At 39.3% G+C, this 17,762-nt stretch overlaps 1 protein-coding gene across 1 annotated transcript; it reads left to right on the top strand.

Moving 5' to 3' along the window:
• Window positions 1–1,788: 1,788 nt before the first annotated feature.
• On the top strand, window positions 1,789–16,426 carry LOC145465236 (DBH-like monooxygenase protein 1). Its single transcript, XM_081449009.1, has 11 exons — window positions 1,789–2,132; window positions 6,253–6,399; window positions 6,671–6,847; window positions 7,723–7,806; window positions 8,368–8,553; window positions 11,559–11,670; window positions 11,878–12,044; window positions 13,358–13,430; window positions 15,681–15,766; window positions 15,994–16,032; window positions 16,131–16,426. The coding sequence occupies exons 1-11, from the start codon at window positions 1,860–1,862 to the stop codon at window positions 16,251–16,253; spliced, it is 1,467 nt and encodes a 488-aa protein (XP_081305135.1). The 5' UTR covers window positions 1,789–1,859; the 3' UTR covers window positions 16,254–16,426.
• Window positions 16,427–17,762: the final 1,336 nt, after the last annotated feature.

The following is a 17,762-nucleotide window of genomic DNA, read 5'->3' on the forward strand; positions in this document are numbered from 1 at the left end:
CTTTGGGATGATCTGAATCAGGATCAGTGATCCAAGATCTGTCTGGATCATGGTACATCAAAGGAACCGATGAATCCACTCTGGTGACGGATTCATCGGCTCCTTTGATGAACTACGATCCGTGTGATCTTGGATCACTGATCCTGATCCAGATCACCCCAAAAGAACGCACCCTCAGAGGCTTCGGAAATCAAAGGAGCTCAGTCACGGTTTGCGCATATTGAAAAGTTTAGCCTCGATTTTTCAAATTCGTTGTTTATAATCTGAGTTAATCTTCTCCATCCCTAACCATCCTTGCTCCTTTATGGTTTATCATTATCTCTTTGGTGTTTTTCTATCTTATTAAACTGTTATTTTCAGGTTTCCTACCATTTAAAGGTAATTTTGTATGTGGCCAAAATAACTCAAAATACCGTGACTGAGCCCCTTTAACACGTGCAAAAGTCCACTCAACCGAGAGACGGCATGTACCTGCCGTAAGAGTACAGAGCCTTGACTTTGTTGGATAAGAACTAATTTTCTAATATATTCGGTTTTTATTAGCAACTACACGATCTTAAATAAACTTGTCACTTCATTATATTTTTTATTACCCCTGAAGAAGGCTTATGTCAATAGCCGAAACGTTGGGTTTTAAAGATTTTTAATAGCTTTTCTCAACCAATGTGGCATTTCTATATTTATCATTTCGTTCATATTTATTTACCTATTTAATGCATAGCCTCATTTACAGGATCCGGACTAAAAAAAAAATTCAAAACAGAGACACACGCCCTGACGAAGCATATCAAATCGTCACGTTACGGGAGTAAATTTTTCGATAAGCAGTCTTCTTCAGAGAATGGGCTTTCCCGTCTATGGGTTCCGGTTCCAGAAATAAGTGCCTTTTTCATAAATATTAGCTCAGGGCTCTTACTGTGGTGTAGTGCTGTTCTAACCTGAACTGTAAAGAGGCAAACTTTATTAGTAAAGAAGACAGAGACATCATAATTCTAACTCCGCAAGCTCCGGAACAGCAGGGCCTACCACAGAAAATGCGATAATTGGCAACAAAGCAAATATAAATTTAAAAAAAAAAACCATTTCCTTCATATCTATTAAATTTTTTAACGCATAGTTTCTTATAGGACCCTGAAGTAGACAAATAACTTAAAAACAGAGGCACACGGCGTAGCAACCGAACTGAGACACCCGTGCAGGGGGTCATGCCCCGAAACACTTCAAATTTCTGTGTAAATGTGGTATATTGCGTCAGCTCGTGAGAGATCTTGTAAAGTGCGTGTCAGCTGTATGAGCAACTTAACTGCAACAAGTAGCTTGCTTAGCGTTTTACTCTTCAGCTCCTCAGTTGATTACAAGGGATCATGTAGGCACTGGCTTACCTCTACAGGCTCTTACTGTAGTGTAGTGCTGTTCTAACCTGAACTGTAAACAGCCAAACATTATTACTTAAAGAAGACAGTGATATCACAATCCAACTATGTCATTTTCGCAAGCTCCGGAACAGCAGGGCCGACGCCAGAAAATCCGATAATTCGCAACGAAGCAAACAGAATATATATAAAAAACACTTCGTTCATGGTTATTTAATTTTTTAACGCATAGCCTCTTATAGGAACCTGAAGTAGACAAATAACTTCAAAATCGAGGCACATGGCGTAGCAAGCGAACCTAGACACCTGCGCAGGGGTCACGCCTTGAAGCACTTAAAATTTTATGTAAATATGATATACCGTATTGCGTCAGTGCGTTCGTGACAGTTATTGTAAAGTGCGTGCAAGTTGCAAGAGCAACTTAATTGCAACAGGTAGCTTGCTTGGCGTTTTACTCTCCAGTTCCTCAGTTGATTACAAGGGATCATGAAGACACTGGCTTACGTTTTGTTGATTTCTATGTGTTTAACAAAATCCTTAGCTGATGTTGAGCTGGGAGATTCGTTCTTTTCTCCCCTGGATGAAGACAAAAAAGTGAAGTTGTATTGGAATATTAGCACTGCAAACAAGGAAATTTATTTCACGGTGGAAGCCCAAACAACTGGATGGGTCGGATTTGGAATCTCTAGTGGGCAAGGCAGGATGGCAGGAGCTGATATTGTGATCGGCTGGGTAAAGGATGGTAAACCTTACTTCAAGGTAACAAACGCGTTCAAAGTTTCGAATTAGGAGTACTACGCTCCAGTAGGTTGCTCTGTTACGTTAATGGCTGATTCTTGCAGAAACTGAAAAAAATACCAGTCGATTTACGTAAACTTTGGACAAGGTTGCTGTGACTCAGACGATCGGAGAGGGTCATAATAGGTTTGGTGGGATGCAAGATTTGGCTCTTTTTCGCGGTGATATTCGGGATTTAAGCTGAAAACGGGAGCGGGAAGCGGGAATTTCAATTACAAGCAGGAGCGGGATTTTGTGTTTTTATGGGGTTGGGATGCGAGATTGGCAAGGGGAAAAGAGCGGGATACGGGATTTCAATTCTGTTTCAGGTTTCAAGTAATGAATAGTAACGGCTCCGTACCGTGCCAGGTTTTGTCAAACATATTCATTATCGCTTGACTATATCAGACTGTATGAGGTCTTTGAGCTTTTGTGTTGGCCTCTGACATCAATGACATCTGTCAAGAGACCAATCTGTTCATTTTCGACGGTACAGTTTTGACGCGTACATCTTTAATCTTGACCACCCGATCCCTTCGTCTGCCATGGTAACGGCACATACGTCAGCTTAACCATCAAAACACCAAAGTTTGTGTTATTAACTTGCTTGCTGCTATTTTTGGCGACCGCGGGATCAAAGGTTTTAGAGAAAAAGGTGAATGAAACACAGGTATCAAAAACTGTGTTCAGCCACCTTAAGTACAATCAAACCTCTCTAATACAAGCCAATACGGACAGTAAACGGACAGTCACTATAATGGAAGGTGTATAAATACACTGAATAGAGCATTTAATTGACAGTTAATAAAACGGACATCTTTGCATACTGTTCATGACATGAATAATTGGGGAGCTTAAGCAAATCACACTCTTTATACATTACTTTGCCGTCCTCTGCAAAACAACAACCTGCAATGGCCAAGTTGTGCGTTGTCTACGGAACGTGGACGACGACGGCTAATTTTTTGTGTTTCCATTTGCAATTGAACGCCGTCGTTGCATATTTAGCTTAAGCACGTTTTTAGAGCCAGTGGTGTAGCGAACAGATCTAGACAATCACGAACTTCGCTTGTAAAATATAAATTCAGTTTTTGCAAGGCGTCGTCCACGGCGTCGTCGTCGTCGTCGTCGTCGTCGTCGTTTCTTAAGCTCCCTATTACCAAGTAATTAACGGGGACTAGAAATTTAGGCGTTCAATAGCGATAACAAGAGCTAATTTTATTCGTGTTCCTGGTTTAATTTTAAAATGACGTTTTGTATTCGTGTTGTTGGTTTTGTGTTTGTGTTTAAAGTGTTGCGGGTTTTGTGATTCTGTTTTATATGTTTTGCCGCGTTTTGTGTCCGTGTTGTGAGATTTGTGATTCTGTGTTGTTTTTATCAGCTACCGTAGATAAGCTTCTGGATAAAATACGATCGTTAAGTTTGATCATGAAAAACAGTCAATTGTATTCCCAAACTTTTAATCACAAGTGCTCTATTCAACAATTAGATTATTCGCTTTCGACCGCTATTGCGTGATAGTTGACTCGGGCTGTGCCCTCGTCAAATGTCATGAAAGCGAATAACTTAATTGTTTGAGGATAAATCCTCTTCTTGTATGAGAAGGGGAGGGGAGAGTTACTTTTGTCTTTTTTTGTCTGTCTTATCCAGGCATGTGCAGTGCCAAAGAGTACTACTATGCTCAGAGCTATTTCGTTCTGGAATTAAGTATGGTTTGTGCAATTTGCTCAGCAAATACGTAAAATCTTAGAAGATACTATTTTTATCATTATTATTATTCATCTATTTAGAAATTTCATTTTGTTGCATCAGGAAATTGAAGCCCTTGCAAAAGTTTACGCAAAACAAAGTAGACTCTAGAATAATATCAATATTTAAGAACAGGTCACAACGTATAAAACAGAGTAGTGAAAAGTGCTATTAAGACCTCGTGTGTCCATAAGAAAACCAGGCAGAACCAGGCAGGAGGTGATACAGCACAAATCACCGATTTCGCTCAAACTTGGCACAAATGTTGGGTTTGGTGAGTAAATGATTATAGCAAGAAATTAGGTCAAAAGATTTTATTCCTTTCATGTTATGGGGCCCTTAAAATGCAACGCAAAGCACTCTGCCATCTTTGACATAGAAGATGAAAAGACAGCTGATTTCTCCCTTTAATTCGGTAGGTATGTCATGTATGGTGACACAAATTCTACCGCTTAATATCGTCAAAGATCGCGGGATGTTTTGTGGTGGGCTTTGAAAGGAATCTGTATTTTAAAGCACTAGTGATGGCTCTTCCTGGATTATGAACGGCCTTTTGAGTAGCTTTCTCGACAACCTGACGATAGATCTCTGATGATGAAAGCGGGATGACAATGGATATTCTCTACAAAAATCGGCTCGAAGCAACCGAACAGATGGACATTTCGCTACCCAACCATCAAAGAGAACGCAAAATCGCGTCTTAGTGACCTCCATGTAGTAATTTCTTTCCGTATTTTACAACTAAAATCATACTAAGTTAACGAACTTTTGCTTTGAATCTTCTTCTGTTGTTTTTTTTTTTCAGTTTCTGATGTTGTGAGAATGTCACAAAATATAGCTCTGAAAATATTTGAAAGAAATGTCTCAAGTGCTTCTTTTCGCCGAATTTATACTGGAAATTGATGGGAAAATACTTAGCATGATATTTCTTGTTGATTTCGAGTTAGTTTAAGACAGAAAAAGGGCTTTTATAAAGCGCTATTAAATAGCGATAGAAATACCGCTATATAAATAAAGTATTATTTATTTAATTATTCATTTATTTATTTATTTATTTATTCATTCATTCAATGGATGTTCATGAAATGGCCATAAATCGTTAAGACCTATGTAAACAGCATGCCACCACAGAAAAAAATATTAAAGTCTGAAAACATGTCATGGCTATTGTGAGAACTTTATTGATTGCTCTTACTATCCATGTTGGATGTATTTGCTGTTGCCCATTGCAGATACTTGCCATCAATTAAAGGCTATTCACAACTCCACGAAATATGCACCTTACTTAAGATGAAGCCACGGAGAGAAATCAAATTGCCTAGTTCAAATGAATATCTTTGCTTTGAGACTGAAAATTGTAGAATATGATCCAGTGAATTTCATTTTGACATGGCTTTTCTTGTTGTAGAAATACTAAACCAAAGACAGCTAATTTAATATGCGTAAATTAGTGACAAATGACGATTTTTGGGAATCTCCCTAACTTAAAGGGAATAAAATATTTTGACCTAATTTTTTGCCATAATCATTAACTCACCAAATCCAAATCTTTTTTGCCAAGTTTGAGCGAAATCAGTGATTCGAGTTGTATCACCTCCTGCCTGGTTTTCTCATGGACGCACTCTTAAGGACGTTCGCGCGAAAATGTTCTACTCGATAGATTTTCTTCAAACTTCTACTACGGACAGATAATGAATTACGGACTTTGTTTCAGAGATAAAGCGTGTAGAAAACCAGTCTGATTTTGAAAACATGGCGCGAGTGAATCAGTCTTCTAGGGCTTTTAGCTCAAAATATCAAAGATGAATCAACGGAGACACACTATCCTAGTAATATTTTGTATAAGTGAATCAGTTGCATTAATAATTGCAAATGTTGCCAACGTTTTCACAAAGCTTAACCCTTTAAGAGGCATTTGAAATCGTCGCACAGATAAACGAAGAGCAAAAAGGCAAGGTATTCGATGGTGCATTTTGCAATAAATTCAAACTTCTTATCCATAGATTTTCTTCATTTTTTCGCTAAACGTAGAAAATCGGTAGAGAAAATGATCCATCAAAAGAATAGTGGGGGTCGCCGAACGTCCAAGATCGTTAAATCCAGACAACGCCTTAGCGCGCGCTCGATGCATGACGTGGCGTGTGAATTTGCGTGCGCAGTATGCGCAGAAACAATTAGCGCCAACGTCTTTAAGACTTGAAATTTCCCCTGCTTCTCCACGCGAGTTTGCCATACATGTATACCAATTTGATAGAGAGACAGTAAAGAGGCTATTAATCTTTTTACTCAAAATGTATGCAAGCTGACGACTGCTCTCAGACTAATTCTGCAAGAGATCACTGATCTTTTGCAGGACCGCCATGCGGATGGTCACATGACACCCCAGATAGATTCTCAGCAGAACTATGAGCTAATATCTCTGCTGGAGAGTGGTGGCAAAACTACAATGAAGTTTAAACGAAAGTTTGAAACTTGCGATCCCGAGGACAACGCAGTTCAGGTAAGTATTTGCCCGTGTACCACTTCATTGAAGCTAAATAATTTGCAAAGCCGTGAACGAAGATCCTGCTTGATTGAACGTTGGATCTCACAGGAGACGTAACCAGCTGAACCTGAAAAGTAAAACGATGATAAGTGAAAGACTATTGCAAGGCTGGCACAACGTCGTATATATATATATATATATATATATATATATATATATATACACACTATGCAATCAATTGGTCGCTAGTAATTACTCTTTTGTGATAATTTTTGTTTTTCTACAGCAAGGAACAACTAAACTTATCTACGCATTTCATCCAGACGACCCTTCCTCTGAAGACAACATTCCACCACACGATTTCAAAAGTAGAGGAGCTAGAAGTGCATTACTGCTCAATACTATGGACAATATCCCCAAACTACCTGATGACACCAAGACTTTCAACTTTACTAATAACAAGGTAAAATTGTTGAGACGAAAACAGCCAGCCGTTTGCTTGATTTGGGCTGAGAAAAAGATCTCGAATATCGCAAGAGTCTTATAAGCTCATTAACAGGGGCGTTCAGTTCTTTATGGCAACGCAACGGAAAGTTCGAATGCATTTTTCGTACGTGTTTCATTCGATTAGTGGGAGCTTGGGAAAACCAAAAATGCCTAACTGAGAAGATAAGCTGTTGCAAATGCCGTTTCTATTGACTTTCTGGGCTTCTTTCAAACTTCCGAGTGTTCCTATAAAGAAACTGTTTTCTTTTAGAGAATAGTGCGTGGTAACTTCAATGAAACTTCTCAGTTTTCATTGCGGTTTCCCAAAATTAAATTCTCATTGCTTGCCGTGCGCAATCAGATGGCTAGTTTAGTGTGTCTATTGCGGTGATCCCGGGTCTTTCCGTGCAGATTAGACTTTTCAACTGTGACATTTTGGCCGCTTGAAAACAAGCGGAGAAAAAGATGGCAGCGGTACATTTTACCGCCATGTATTACGAACCTCACACAGGGATAGCCATATTTTTGCAATAATTGCCCCTGTGCTTATCATATTGTATATGCTAGGTTTGAAAATTTTAGAACTTTTTTGTAAGTTTTTTGAGCGTTAAGGTTTTCGTGCACTAAAAATTATGTGTAAATGTACCGTGCCAATCACCACCTTTGTTTTTCCAATGGAAGATTACATTTCTCTCGCCTTCAAGGGTTGTGCGCGACTTTGCGTGCCTTAATAATCGGGGAACACTTGCTACGTAAGCTATTTTACGGATTTCTAGAAACGCTGCTTTTATCATGCACTTTCTTTTGTTTTTCCTTCCTTTTAGTCGTTCTTTTTTTCTTTATCTCTCGTAGACAGCTTTACCGACTAAAAGAACCACTTACTATTACCGTGTGTTCGAGTTTCCAGAATTCCAGAGGAGACATGACATCATTCGGGTATGGCGACTTACTTTCAGCTATAGCAATTAGACTCCTGATTAGTTTACTGATAGTGCTTTTGATACTTAACCCCTCTTAACGACTTTTAACACTTCAAGATGTTTTAGCTGTACATAGCGTCGCAAAAATGGTTGGTTAGAAGAAAAGGAAAGGGATGCACAGCTGAATGAAAGATCATATATTTGAACTGTGAAGAAAGATGATACGAAGACATGATTGATCATCCCAGACTCGTCGTTATACAAACAACTTAAGCAGTTGTGAAATTAAAGCCCGAAACGATTCAGGCTTGAACGGGATTCGGACCCGTGACCTCTGAAATAACGGGGCAGCGCTCAACCAATTGAGCTATCCGAGCCGACTGGGAGCCAGTCACGTTGTGAGTTGGTAATTTCGTTATGCTCTAAACATTTTTTCTTTTAATAAATCGTTAATCTGATACCATTACAGTGGACACGTCCATCAAGCAAGGCACTTTTTTCTGGTCGATCCCAATTGTTCCCTAACGCGAGAGTAGACTTGCCTACTTTTTAAATTTTAATTTGTTTCCTATTTCAGATTGATCCTATAATTCAGGAAGGTAACGAGGGGGTTGTACACCACATGATTCTTAACGGGTGCAGCGATGACTTCCCGAGGAGTAACCTGAGCTATGAAGGCATACATGGTTCTCCAGACATGCCGCCTGCTGTAAGGCTTTGTGCCGGGCCTACAGTAATTGCGGCCTGGGTTGTTGGAGGAACGGTATTGGTTACGAAGTGTTATACAAATGATCAACTATAGTATATAGATTTAGCCAAGCCTAAAAGAGGAGCTCTTAGACCAGGTTGTTCTAAGCCCAATTAAGCTAATCCACGATAAGCTAGAATTTTGATTTGAGTTTTGTAACTTTGGTGTGAGGATTTCTGTTTATATTTTTTGGCCTTTTGTTTTAAGTTTAAATAATTCAAACTACCCAAAACAAAAACAGTGAAAACAGGAGCCATAATCGGAGACGGAGACCGTAAGCGCGATCCATTTCTAGTATTGGGGCTGTTCCTATGATATGGGACAATTTTTCTATTTTTAGAATAAATTGCGTCATCGCATGCTGCACACGCGCGTCGAGGATTTTTTGCGGATGTAGCGAGGGGAAATGGCGTCCGAAATTCCCGAAATGTCTGATGCTTTTGGCCCACAACTCAATAGCTGGTTTTCACATGACGTCACTAAAATTCGAACTACAAAACTATTGATCTTCCTGAGATTTTACTTAAATGATGTATAAGAGCAGCTGAAAACTAATATTCATACAAATTTTCGCTCCCAATGGTTTCTTGGTTTTGTGATACACAACGCTTGAATTTCTAAGCTTTTGCGCGACGCGGCATTTACACGACGGCCTAGAGAGCTGTCATGATGGTTAAAAAAGTGACTTATTGCGTGGAACTTGGCTATCTGAACAGTTCACGGCTTAGAAAAAGTATTATCTTAATGTTTTAGAGTTCCTCGAGGGATAAATTCACGCGTCTGTGGCAAAACTCAGTGACAGATGTTTCTGTTGGTTTCCGGCCGCCATGTTGGTGCCCATACGGATGGGCACCAGCATGGCGTCTCCATACAAATCTCTATAAATTTGGGTAAAAAGTTTCTCCGCATATCTCGCGTAAGAAAAATTGCTGTGACCAGAATCTTGGCGAGAGTCTTTGCATATTTACCTTCTTTCATTTCCCAGATTCTGGACTTTATCTATTGACCGGTTTTGATTTTGATTTTGATCTATTTTGAATTGCGTGACACTGAAAACCAGCAATACGTTCATGTCTGTTGGAATTTTACTTGAGTATTTTCGTCGCAAGCTGCTCCGGTTTGGGTGAAGTAAGACAGTGTCGAGTTTAGTTATGTCCCGCTTTATACATCACTGACCAAGTTGTGTTCCGTTGCATCTTTTACAAGAGCTTCACATTCTAAGTTTCACATATGTTGAAGGTTAACAGCTTTTCCATAACACAGCGAAAAACTAGTTGAATACATATGGATATAGCAGCGTTTCAGGACTTCAAAGTTTCCCTCCTCTTACCACACACTTCAGAGGATTTCGCCAGAGTGTATCTCGACCGAAAAGTAAACAAAAAAAAAAAAGAATAAAAATTGCACGTTTGAGTTTCGCCTGAATGGTAAGCAACGTTTGATGTTTTATCAGGGCCCAATAAGTGACAATAAAGTTTATGTCTGTAGATGCTGCTCAGTTTTGTTTGTGTGAAAATCCAATAAATTATCTGTTGTCGATGAATATAAGAGCGCCCGCCGATGCGTGTTTTGTACAGACAGTAAAACATGACAATTGGACTTTCACACTTTCGTGTGAAAACTTATATCGAACTCATATAATATCTCTAGTTCTTAAATATGTTTAAGGTTGATGAATGTTTGAGAACATATCAAAAGCTTAGCTGAAAATATGTGAATACAGCAGAAATAATCAGCAAAGTTACGATGACGCTTTTTTCTAATCAACTCGAATAACGATTGTTGGTTTATTTATCAAAACTCCATATCTACTCTATTTTCGCAGTGTAAAATTTCACTATGTTAAAGAAACACACATGATGTTAGTAGCCTTTTGGCGTTGGTAAAAAGTGTTGCAGCATCTCAGCATGGACAACGAAAGAAATCTTTGCCAAGATTTGTTGGCAATTGAAAACGCCAACTCGGATTTGAAGGTGCTCGCGCTGCACTATGCAAATGAGCTACTTAATGTACGCGTCAGATTTAACTTTCAGAAACTTTTGCAAACTCGCCAAACAAACAGAAACAATAAGAAACTATCAAAAACAGGGTTTGGTTATGATTAAGCATTGTTTGGGAAACTCACAAATTAACTCGATACCAGAGTAGAGAGTTTTCTTACATAACTTTTGATTACAGAGGAAACGCAAAATCCTCGTACAACTAGCGCGAGCAGATATTATTCACAGCGCGAAATTGAAGTCTTGTTTTCGACTCTGAAAAACTCACCTTTTCCATTAGCTCAGAATATAGAACTACATATAAGAGCCCTGGTTCTTATTACCTGCCTTATTTCCTGCCATTGTTGTGAAAAATCTGCAAGAGAATCTCGCCACTCTCACCGTTTGATCAGCCAACGTGACAACATCCACGCGAGAACCGCGCGGATATATGACGTCAGGATGGCGCAATTATTATTTGTTCTAAAAATACAAAAATGTTCCCATATCATAGGTGCGCGCGGATCCCAAGACTTACGGTCGCCCTCCCCGATTATGGCTCCTGGTGAAGAGTATTTTTATACACGAAAAATTTATACTTTGGTTAACTTTTAATCCTGCGTTAGCGTTAACCGGTTTCCGATCCACCTAGCCCTGTTACAATGAGTTGACCTGACATAGTCCGCGATCCAATCGGAAACCAGCACTTGGTCAGCGGTCAACTTCAAAATACATATGATCTCGTTAAGCTCTAAACTTGATCCCTCGATATGGTCACGTTATAGTGGTCATCGCATAGCTTATTTTGACGGGTGTCGATTGACCATAACATGGATGCCCAGTATCAAAGAACTTAACGCTGTAAACCAAGGCGACATGTCGGCTGGCTGTATGTCTCTGTCAATTTATACACTTGCCTTGGCAGTCTTCCCTTATGTTGTCTCAGTGTTTCGTCTAAAGGACGAAGACGTCAAAAGAGAAGTTTGGAAACGACTCAGATGTATACGCTTATGCTAATGATATCACTTACCTGATTCACAGTCGTTCTATTATCCTGAGCACGTGGGATTATCGATTGGAGAACACGACAGCCCAAAGATTGCACTCTTGCAAATCCACTACAATAACTATCATCTTAAAGCAGGGAACGTTTGCAGGGTAAAAATGTTTTAAGCGCTTTGCTGTCGCGATAAATCTTTTTGCTGAGCGAGCGTTGGATAATTTGTCGCTTGTTGACCGGCGCGCATCTCAAAATCGTAGAACGTAGCGTGTTGCTACGGGCCTTTTCAATTCCTGTCACCGTTCAAAATACGCTGCATGCCCCTGACTATAAAATAATCATTTACCGTTTTCGTTCCAGGCATCATCGACAGTTCTGGTTTCCGTTTTCTTTACACGAGCCAACTTAGAAAGTACCAGGCTGCTATGTTAACAGTTGGATTAAGTGTGCCGGGATCCCTTGTCATCCCACCCTATCAAGAGAACTGGATAACGGAGGGCTATTGCGTTGAAGAATGCACTGCTGAGGTTTGTTTTCCTGTTTAGCTTCAGTTATTTTCTGCATTTTGTGGTAAACGATTCGATTGCTGCCGCTGGTTAACTGATTGGCATGCATTATTTCGATATCTGGGTGTACGAGACGGGGATGTTGGAAAAAGTTTTAGCGTTTTCCTCTACCTCTGTAGTAGTTGTTGTTAATGATGTTGTTTTTGTAGTTGTTTCTTTGAATCCCGGAAACCAACAGAAATGCAAGCTTTGATCATAAAAATAGCTAAGAAAGAATCACGGTTGAAAGGCGTCAATCTCTTCCCTATACATGAAATAGTGTTTTAGTATGCGAAATTCCCAAGCATGCGGCATAATATAGCTGAAGCTGCCTGTCTCATTTTTATTGAGCTCAATGGAATGCGTGTACACTGTAGCATGATCTAATCACGTTCGGGATTTTGCTCGTATGAACTACATACTAAGAGCTATTTAATATTATTGCCTGACATTTTTGTTGGTGGTCTGATAATTAGCGAGCTGGAAGTAATTTATCATACACGAAAGACCGTGGTTGACCACATTTCCAAACCCCGAGAAGAGAGTTGAAAATACGACGCACAGCGGAGTATTTTTGACAGACTTTAACGTGTTTGGAAATGTAGTCAAACGCTGTCTTGACTGAATGTTTGATTCATCTTCTCAAGCGAAACTAAAACCAAAGAGAAAACGGAGAAATAAAGGAGTAAAAATCTATTCTAATTAAGATCAGATGTCCAAACACCGTCACGGTCATGATTTCATTTGCTTTAACCTTGACTGATTTTTGAGTGTGTAGATTCGAGTGTTGGTCGAGGAAATTGTGTTGTGCTCTCAGACAAGACACGCGTTTCTCTCACCGTGCCCCTTTTCACCCCTGGGCCGAGTTGTTAAAAAGGAGATTAACGCTATCCCAGGATTAAAAGTTAACCGAAGTATAAATTTTTCTTGCACAAAAATGTTTTTCACTGCTTATGTTCTGTGTAATTTGAGATTATTTAAACTCAAAACTGAAGGACAGACAATATAAACAGAAAACCTCGCCCAAATATTACCAAACTGAAGTTAAAATTCTTGCTAATCCCGGCTTAACTTAATCGGGTTTTGAACAAACCGGCCCAGGTGTTCAAATGGGTACTAGCGAATTAGATGCTGGGGGCAACCCTACGACGGACTAACCCATCTCATCCAGGAGGGAGTAGAAATACTCGTAGTCGCTTAGTGCTACAGAAACCGGGCTAAGCACGGGCTAGTTGTATGGTTCACTCGGTCTGACACGATCTTTACCCTGCCATAACATCAGTTTTATTTTACAGGGTCTTAAAGGCTCAACACTGCCAGGTGGAGGAATCCGGATATTTGCCATTGGTCTTCACACTCACTTGGCAGGTTAGAGGCAAGAACTAGCGCTAGTAGACCATATATCTTACTGTGTGAATGAAGGATAAGTAATAGTAATTGGACTGCGTGTCGCACGATTCAGTGAGCAATCGCACGAGTAATTTTAAAAGGGGACGAACGCGGGGCGCGAGGCCGATTTGAAATAACGAGCACGATTATTCCCTTTATTAAATCCATTTTGAAATCACTGGTTATCCTTGCAATCTGATTGGCTCTAATGGTGCGATTTACTCACGAATCGCACTAATTTTTGCTCTAAATCGCATCTTTTCCTCAGCCATTGAGAACGGGACAGTAAAACAAAACAACAAATCAGATTTCAATATTAGTTTTACGTAAGCAATAAAATTTCAGGAAAATGAAAGGCAAAAAGCCATTGTATGGAGAATTTAGCAACTACTGTTGCCAAAACTTCGTTATTGTTGTTTTTTTTTTCAAAAAAAATTAAAGTAAACAATAAAATGAAAGGCAAAAAGCCATTGTATGGAGAATTTAGCAACTACTGTTGCCAAAACTTCGTTATTGTTGTTTTTTTTTCAAAAAAACTTGACGAATTTAATTAATTACAGTTTCTAAATGACGATTATGAGCTCCTTCAGGCTGAAGACCTACTTTAATGGAAGTTTCCAACTTTCAGTGTCCATTTTGACGAATATTTTGGCGATTTTTCTTCAACATCTGCTCAAAATCCGTATGAACTTGGAAGGAGCTCAAAATCGTCATTCAGAAACTGTAATTGATTAAAGTCGTCAATTTTTTTTAGAAAAAAACTACAATAACAACAAAGCTTCGGCAATAGTACGCGTCGTTGCAAAACTCTCCACACAATGGCTTTTTGCCTTTCATTTTCCTGAAATTTTATTGGTTACTTTAGACTAATCTTGAAATCTGATTGGTTGTTTTGTTTTACTGTCCCATTTTCATTGGCTGAGAAAGAAATGCGATTTAGAGCAAAAAATAGTGCGATTCGTGAATAAATCGCACCACTGAGAGCCAATCAGATTGCAAGGATAACCAGTGATTTCGAAATGGATTTAATAAATAATGGTAATTGAACTGAGTGGAGCGCAATTTGGTCTAAAATCATACGCGTGATTTCAAAATCGAATGAGCTCGCAGCGCGAGTTCGATTTGAAATCACAAGTATGATTTCAGACCAAAATTGCACGACACGAAGTTCAATTGCCACTTTATTAGATCCATTTTGAAGTCGCACAATTTTATCGCCTTAATTTTTATATTTTTGGTGTATTGTTCCAGTAGCTGGTTTGTCAAAAAAAAAAGCGGAACCGGAAAACGAAAACTCATCCGAGCGTGACAAAGAAACAAGCGGTTTTGAAGTCAGAATGAAAATAGTCTGCTTCAGGTATAAAAGTTTAATTCCCGTCGCCTGAATCAATCATAGAAGGTCTTTCTTTCTTCTGTGGTTGAGGCTGAGACTTTTCATTGTCTTTGGAGAAGGAATTTGAAGGTGCATCCTGCGTAATTCTGCGATGGATTTCTTTTGAGTTGTGAAACTCCCTCGAGTGCACGATGCCCAGTGGATGGTACGGTTTTTTTTTCTTTCATACCGTTTAATGGCATGATTTTACGGGAGTCCAGCTCGTTATCATCTCCGTTTCTTTTTGTGACCTCGGCGAAGGACTCAATACTCAGGACCTTGTCAAGTTCTTGCGGTAGTTTCAAACGAAGAAACAAAAAAGCTCAACTCTGTCGCTGTGAATAACCATGGTCAAAATACGCCCCACTGCACAAAACAGTGAATGGACAATGCAAACGTCTTACTAAGCCAGTGCCAGTCCCGCCAACTTGTGATTTCAAATCGAACTCGCGCTGTGCGCTCGTTCAATTTTGAAATCACTCGTATGATTTCAGACCAATTACACTCCACTCAGTTCAATTACCATTATGAATTGTCCTTTGTAGATGAGAGTACGTAAACACGGTTGTGACGTTTTAGGTTAGTGTGTATTTTTGAGAATTATTATATAAAAGCAATAGAACACTTTTTCCCGTGATTACATAGCCTCATCTAAACACTCGGAGGGTTGGGAGAATTCTGGAAAGTTATGTAAACTGTCTCGAATTTCCCAACCCTCCTCGTCACTGGTTTAGACGAGGCTATGTAAACACGGAAAAAGTGCTTTATGGCTTAACTAGTCCACAAACAATTCTGGGAAATATTACAGCTATATATATGAGGGTATGCTTGAATTTATTAATCCTTTTTTAAATAAGGTCGTGGGGTATATGTTCGACATGTGAGAAAGGGAGTGGAACTTCCAGAGGTCGGCAGGGACGACCATTATGACTTCAACTTTCAGGTGAGTCGGTACACACACAAATTAAGGTGAGAAATTCATAACTTTCCTCGAACTGGAACGCTTGGTACGTAGGCTAATTGGGCATAGAATTGTACTACATGTAAAATTGATTAAGCTTGTATTTTTAAAAGTTATGGATGTATGCAAAGACACGGCCCCATAGTAGCGAAAGGTTTTGAGGTGAGCTTTGTTCTGAACTATCTCCTTTCTTTTTTCTTTGATCGAAGGAGTACCATTCTCTCAGGAGGGAGGTAACAGTCTTACCGGTAAGAAAGAATAACTGAAGGTTGTCACAAAATACACATGAATTTGCAGTACGTGATATCCTGTCACTTTATTCCTGTTTTTAATATTCTTTTGGCAGGGAGATTCCTTAACAACAGTCTGTCAATACCGGACAGGAGCAAACCAGACAAATGTAGGTGGAGTTGAATACTTTCCCTTAGTTTATTTTAATTTACCAGTTGTTACTCTAAAAAAACAATGAAAACATGAAATGGCTGTGACCGAAAGAAAGAAAGGTTTCATTTCCAAACAATATAAAATGAGCAAATAATAGTGACAGAGGATGATATACAGTGCACAGATAACCAGGATCCTATAAGAGAGGTTAACTTTGCATGGGAGTATGTCACTTGGACCGCATAAAAATTTCTGTTGTCGGTGTTTTAAACATTTGTTCGTATTACTCTTTTCAGGCCAGCCGCCTCAGTTTAAGTACTCTTATTATATGGCTTGTGTTTGTAGCCCGGCGATATAACGCGCGCTCTGATTGCAGTGATTGGCCAATTGTAGGGCATTATTCTCCCTTATTATACGGCTGTGTCTCACCGAAGGACTGAGTACTACCGAATTCACGAATTTGATTGGTTAAAATCGATATTGAAAGCGGTCTAGATTTTCCCATCTAGACCGGCATCTAGATCAGTAATGTTTTGCAGTGAAAAACTAAAAAGTGAAATCATTGACTATTTTCTTCTAACAATATCTATCTATGGAAGTGCCAAAACGTTTGATGAGAAAAAAAAAACTCAAACAGGTCAACAGTTTGCGTGTCCTGAACTTTATTGTGATTGATTCAGTACCAAATTAACCTTTTGGAATCAAATCCAAATGTTGATGCTTTTCTGAGTTTCACAGTAATAAAAAGAAGCGATTGCATAAATTTTAAATCCACTGTCCAAGTTCCTGAGTCCTCACATTTCCAAATTTTATGGCGAGGCGAGCATTTCCGGTCCGGGATCATTTACGGTACAATCTGGGGAACATTTTCGGTCCTGCGATCATTTGCGGTTCAAGTTTGGGATCATTTGCGGTTACGGGGATCATTTGCGGGCCGGGATCATTCGCGGGCTTGTACAGTGCTCTCGTTCCTCGAGAACGCAATTAGGATTGCGTTACACTACGTGACACAATTAATGGAATGCCCTGGGAGTGGGTACCGAGACCAACCAAACTCTACGCTGTCTATGCTTGTTTCTTGCAATAAGTGCCGCGAGTAATTTGACACAATTAGCAGCAGTTGAATATCGAATTAATTGTTTACATATATTTTTCAGGGTGGTCTTGGTGCAGATAACGAAATGTGCTTCTCTTTCCTCGCTTACTACCCGAAAATGAAATTAACAGGATGCTTGTCAAATTACGAGCCTGCCTGGGAAAAGTTTTCTGACAAAACACATGTGGAGTAAGTTTGTGCCATGAAAAACGGCATTTGATATGTAAAGCGACCACACTTTTCCATGTCCACTCAGCAGAAAGAAAATGGTTTGCCGTGTTTTATTTTCCATTTTCCATTAGAAGAGTTCAATTTACCCCCATCAGATCAATGCTTTTTTTGACAATTTAATTTGTTTATCGTAAGTTTATTCTCCAACTGCCAACTATAATTTGGTAGAGCAACAGTCTTTATCAGCGGCAAAATTAAGGCCACATAGTAAACAAGGATGAATTTCTAGCCTCGTAAATGCCATTTTCATACAAATTGAGATAAACT

This window comes from Orbicella franksi, chromosome 13 (assembly GCF_964199315.1).
Source record: "Orbicella franksi chromosome 13, jaOrbFran1.1, whole genome shotgun sequence".
Classification (NCBI taxonomy): Eukaryota; Metazoa; Cnidaria; class Anthozoa; order Scleractinia; family Merulinidae; genus Orbicella; species Orbicella franksi.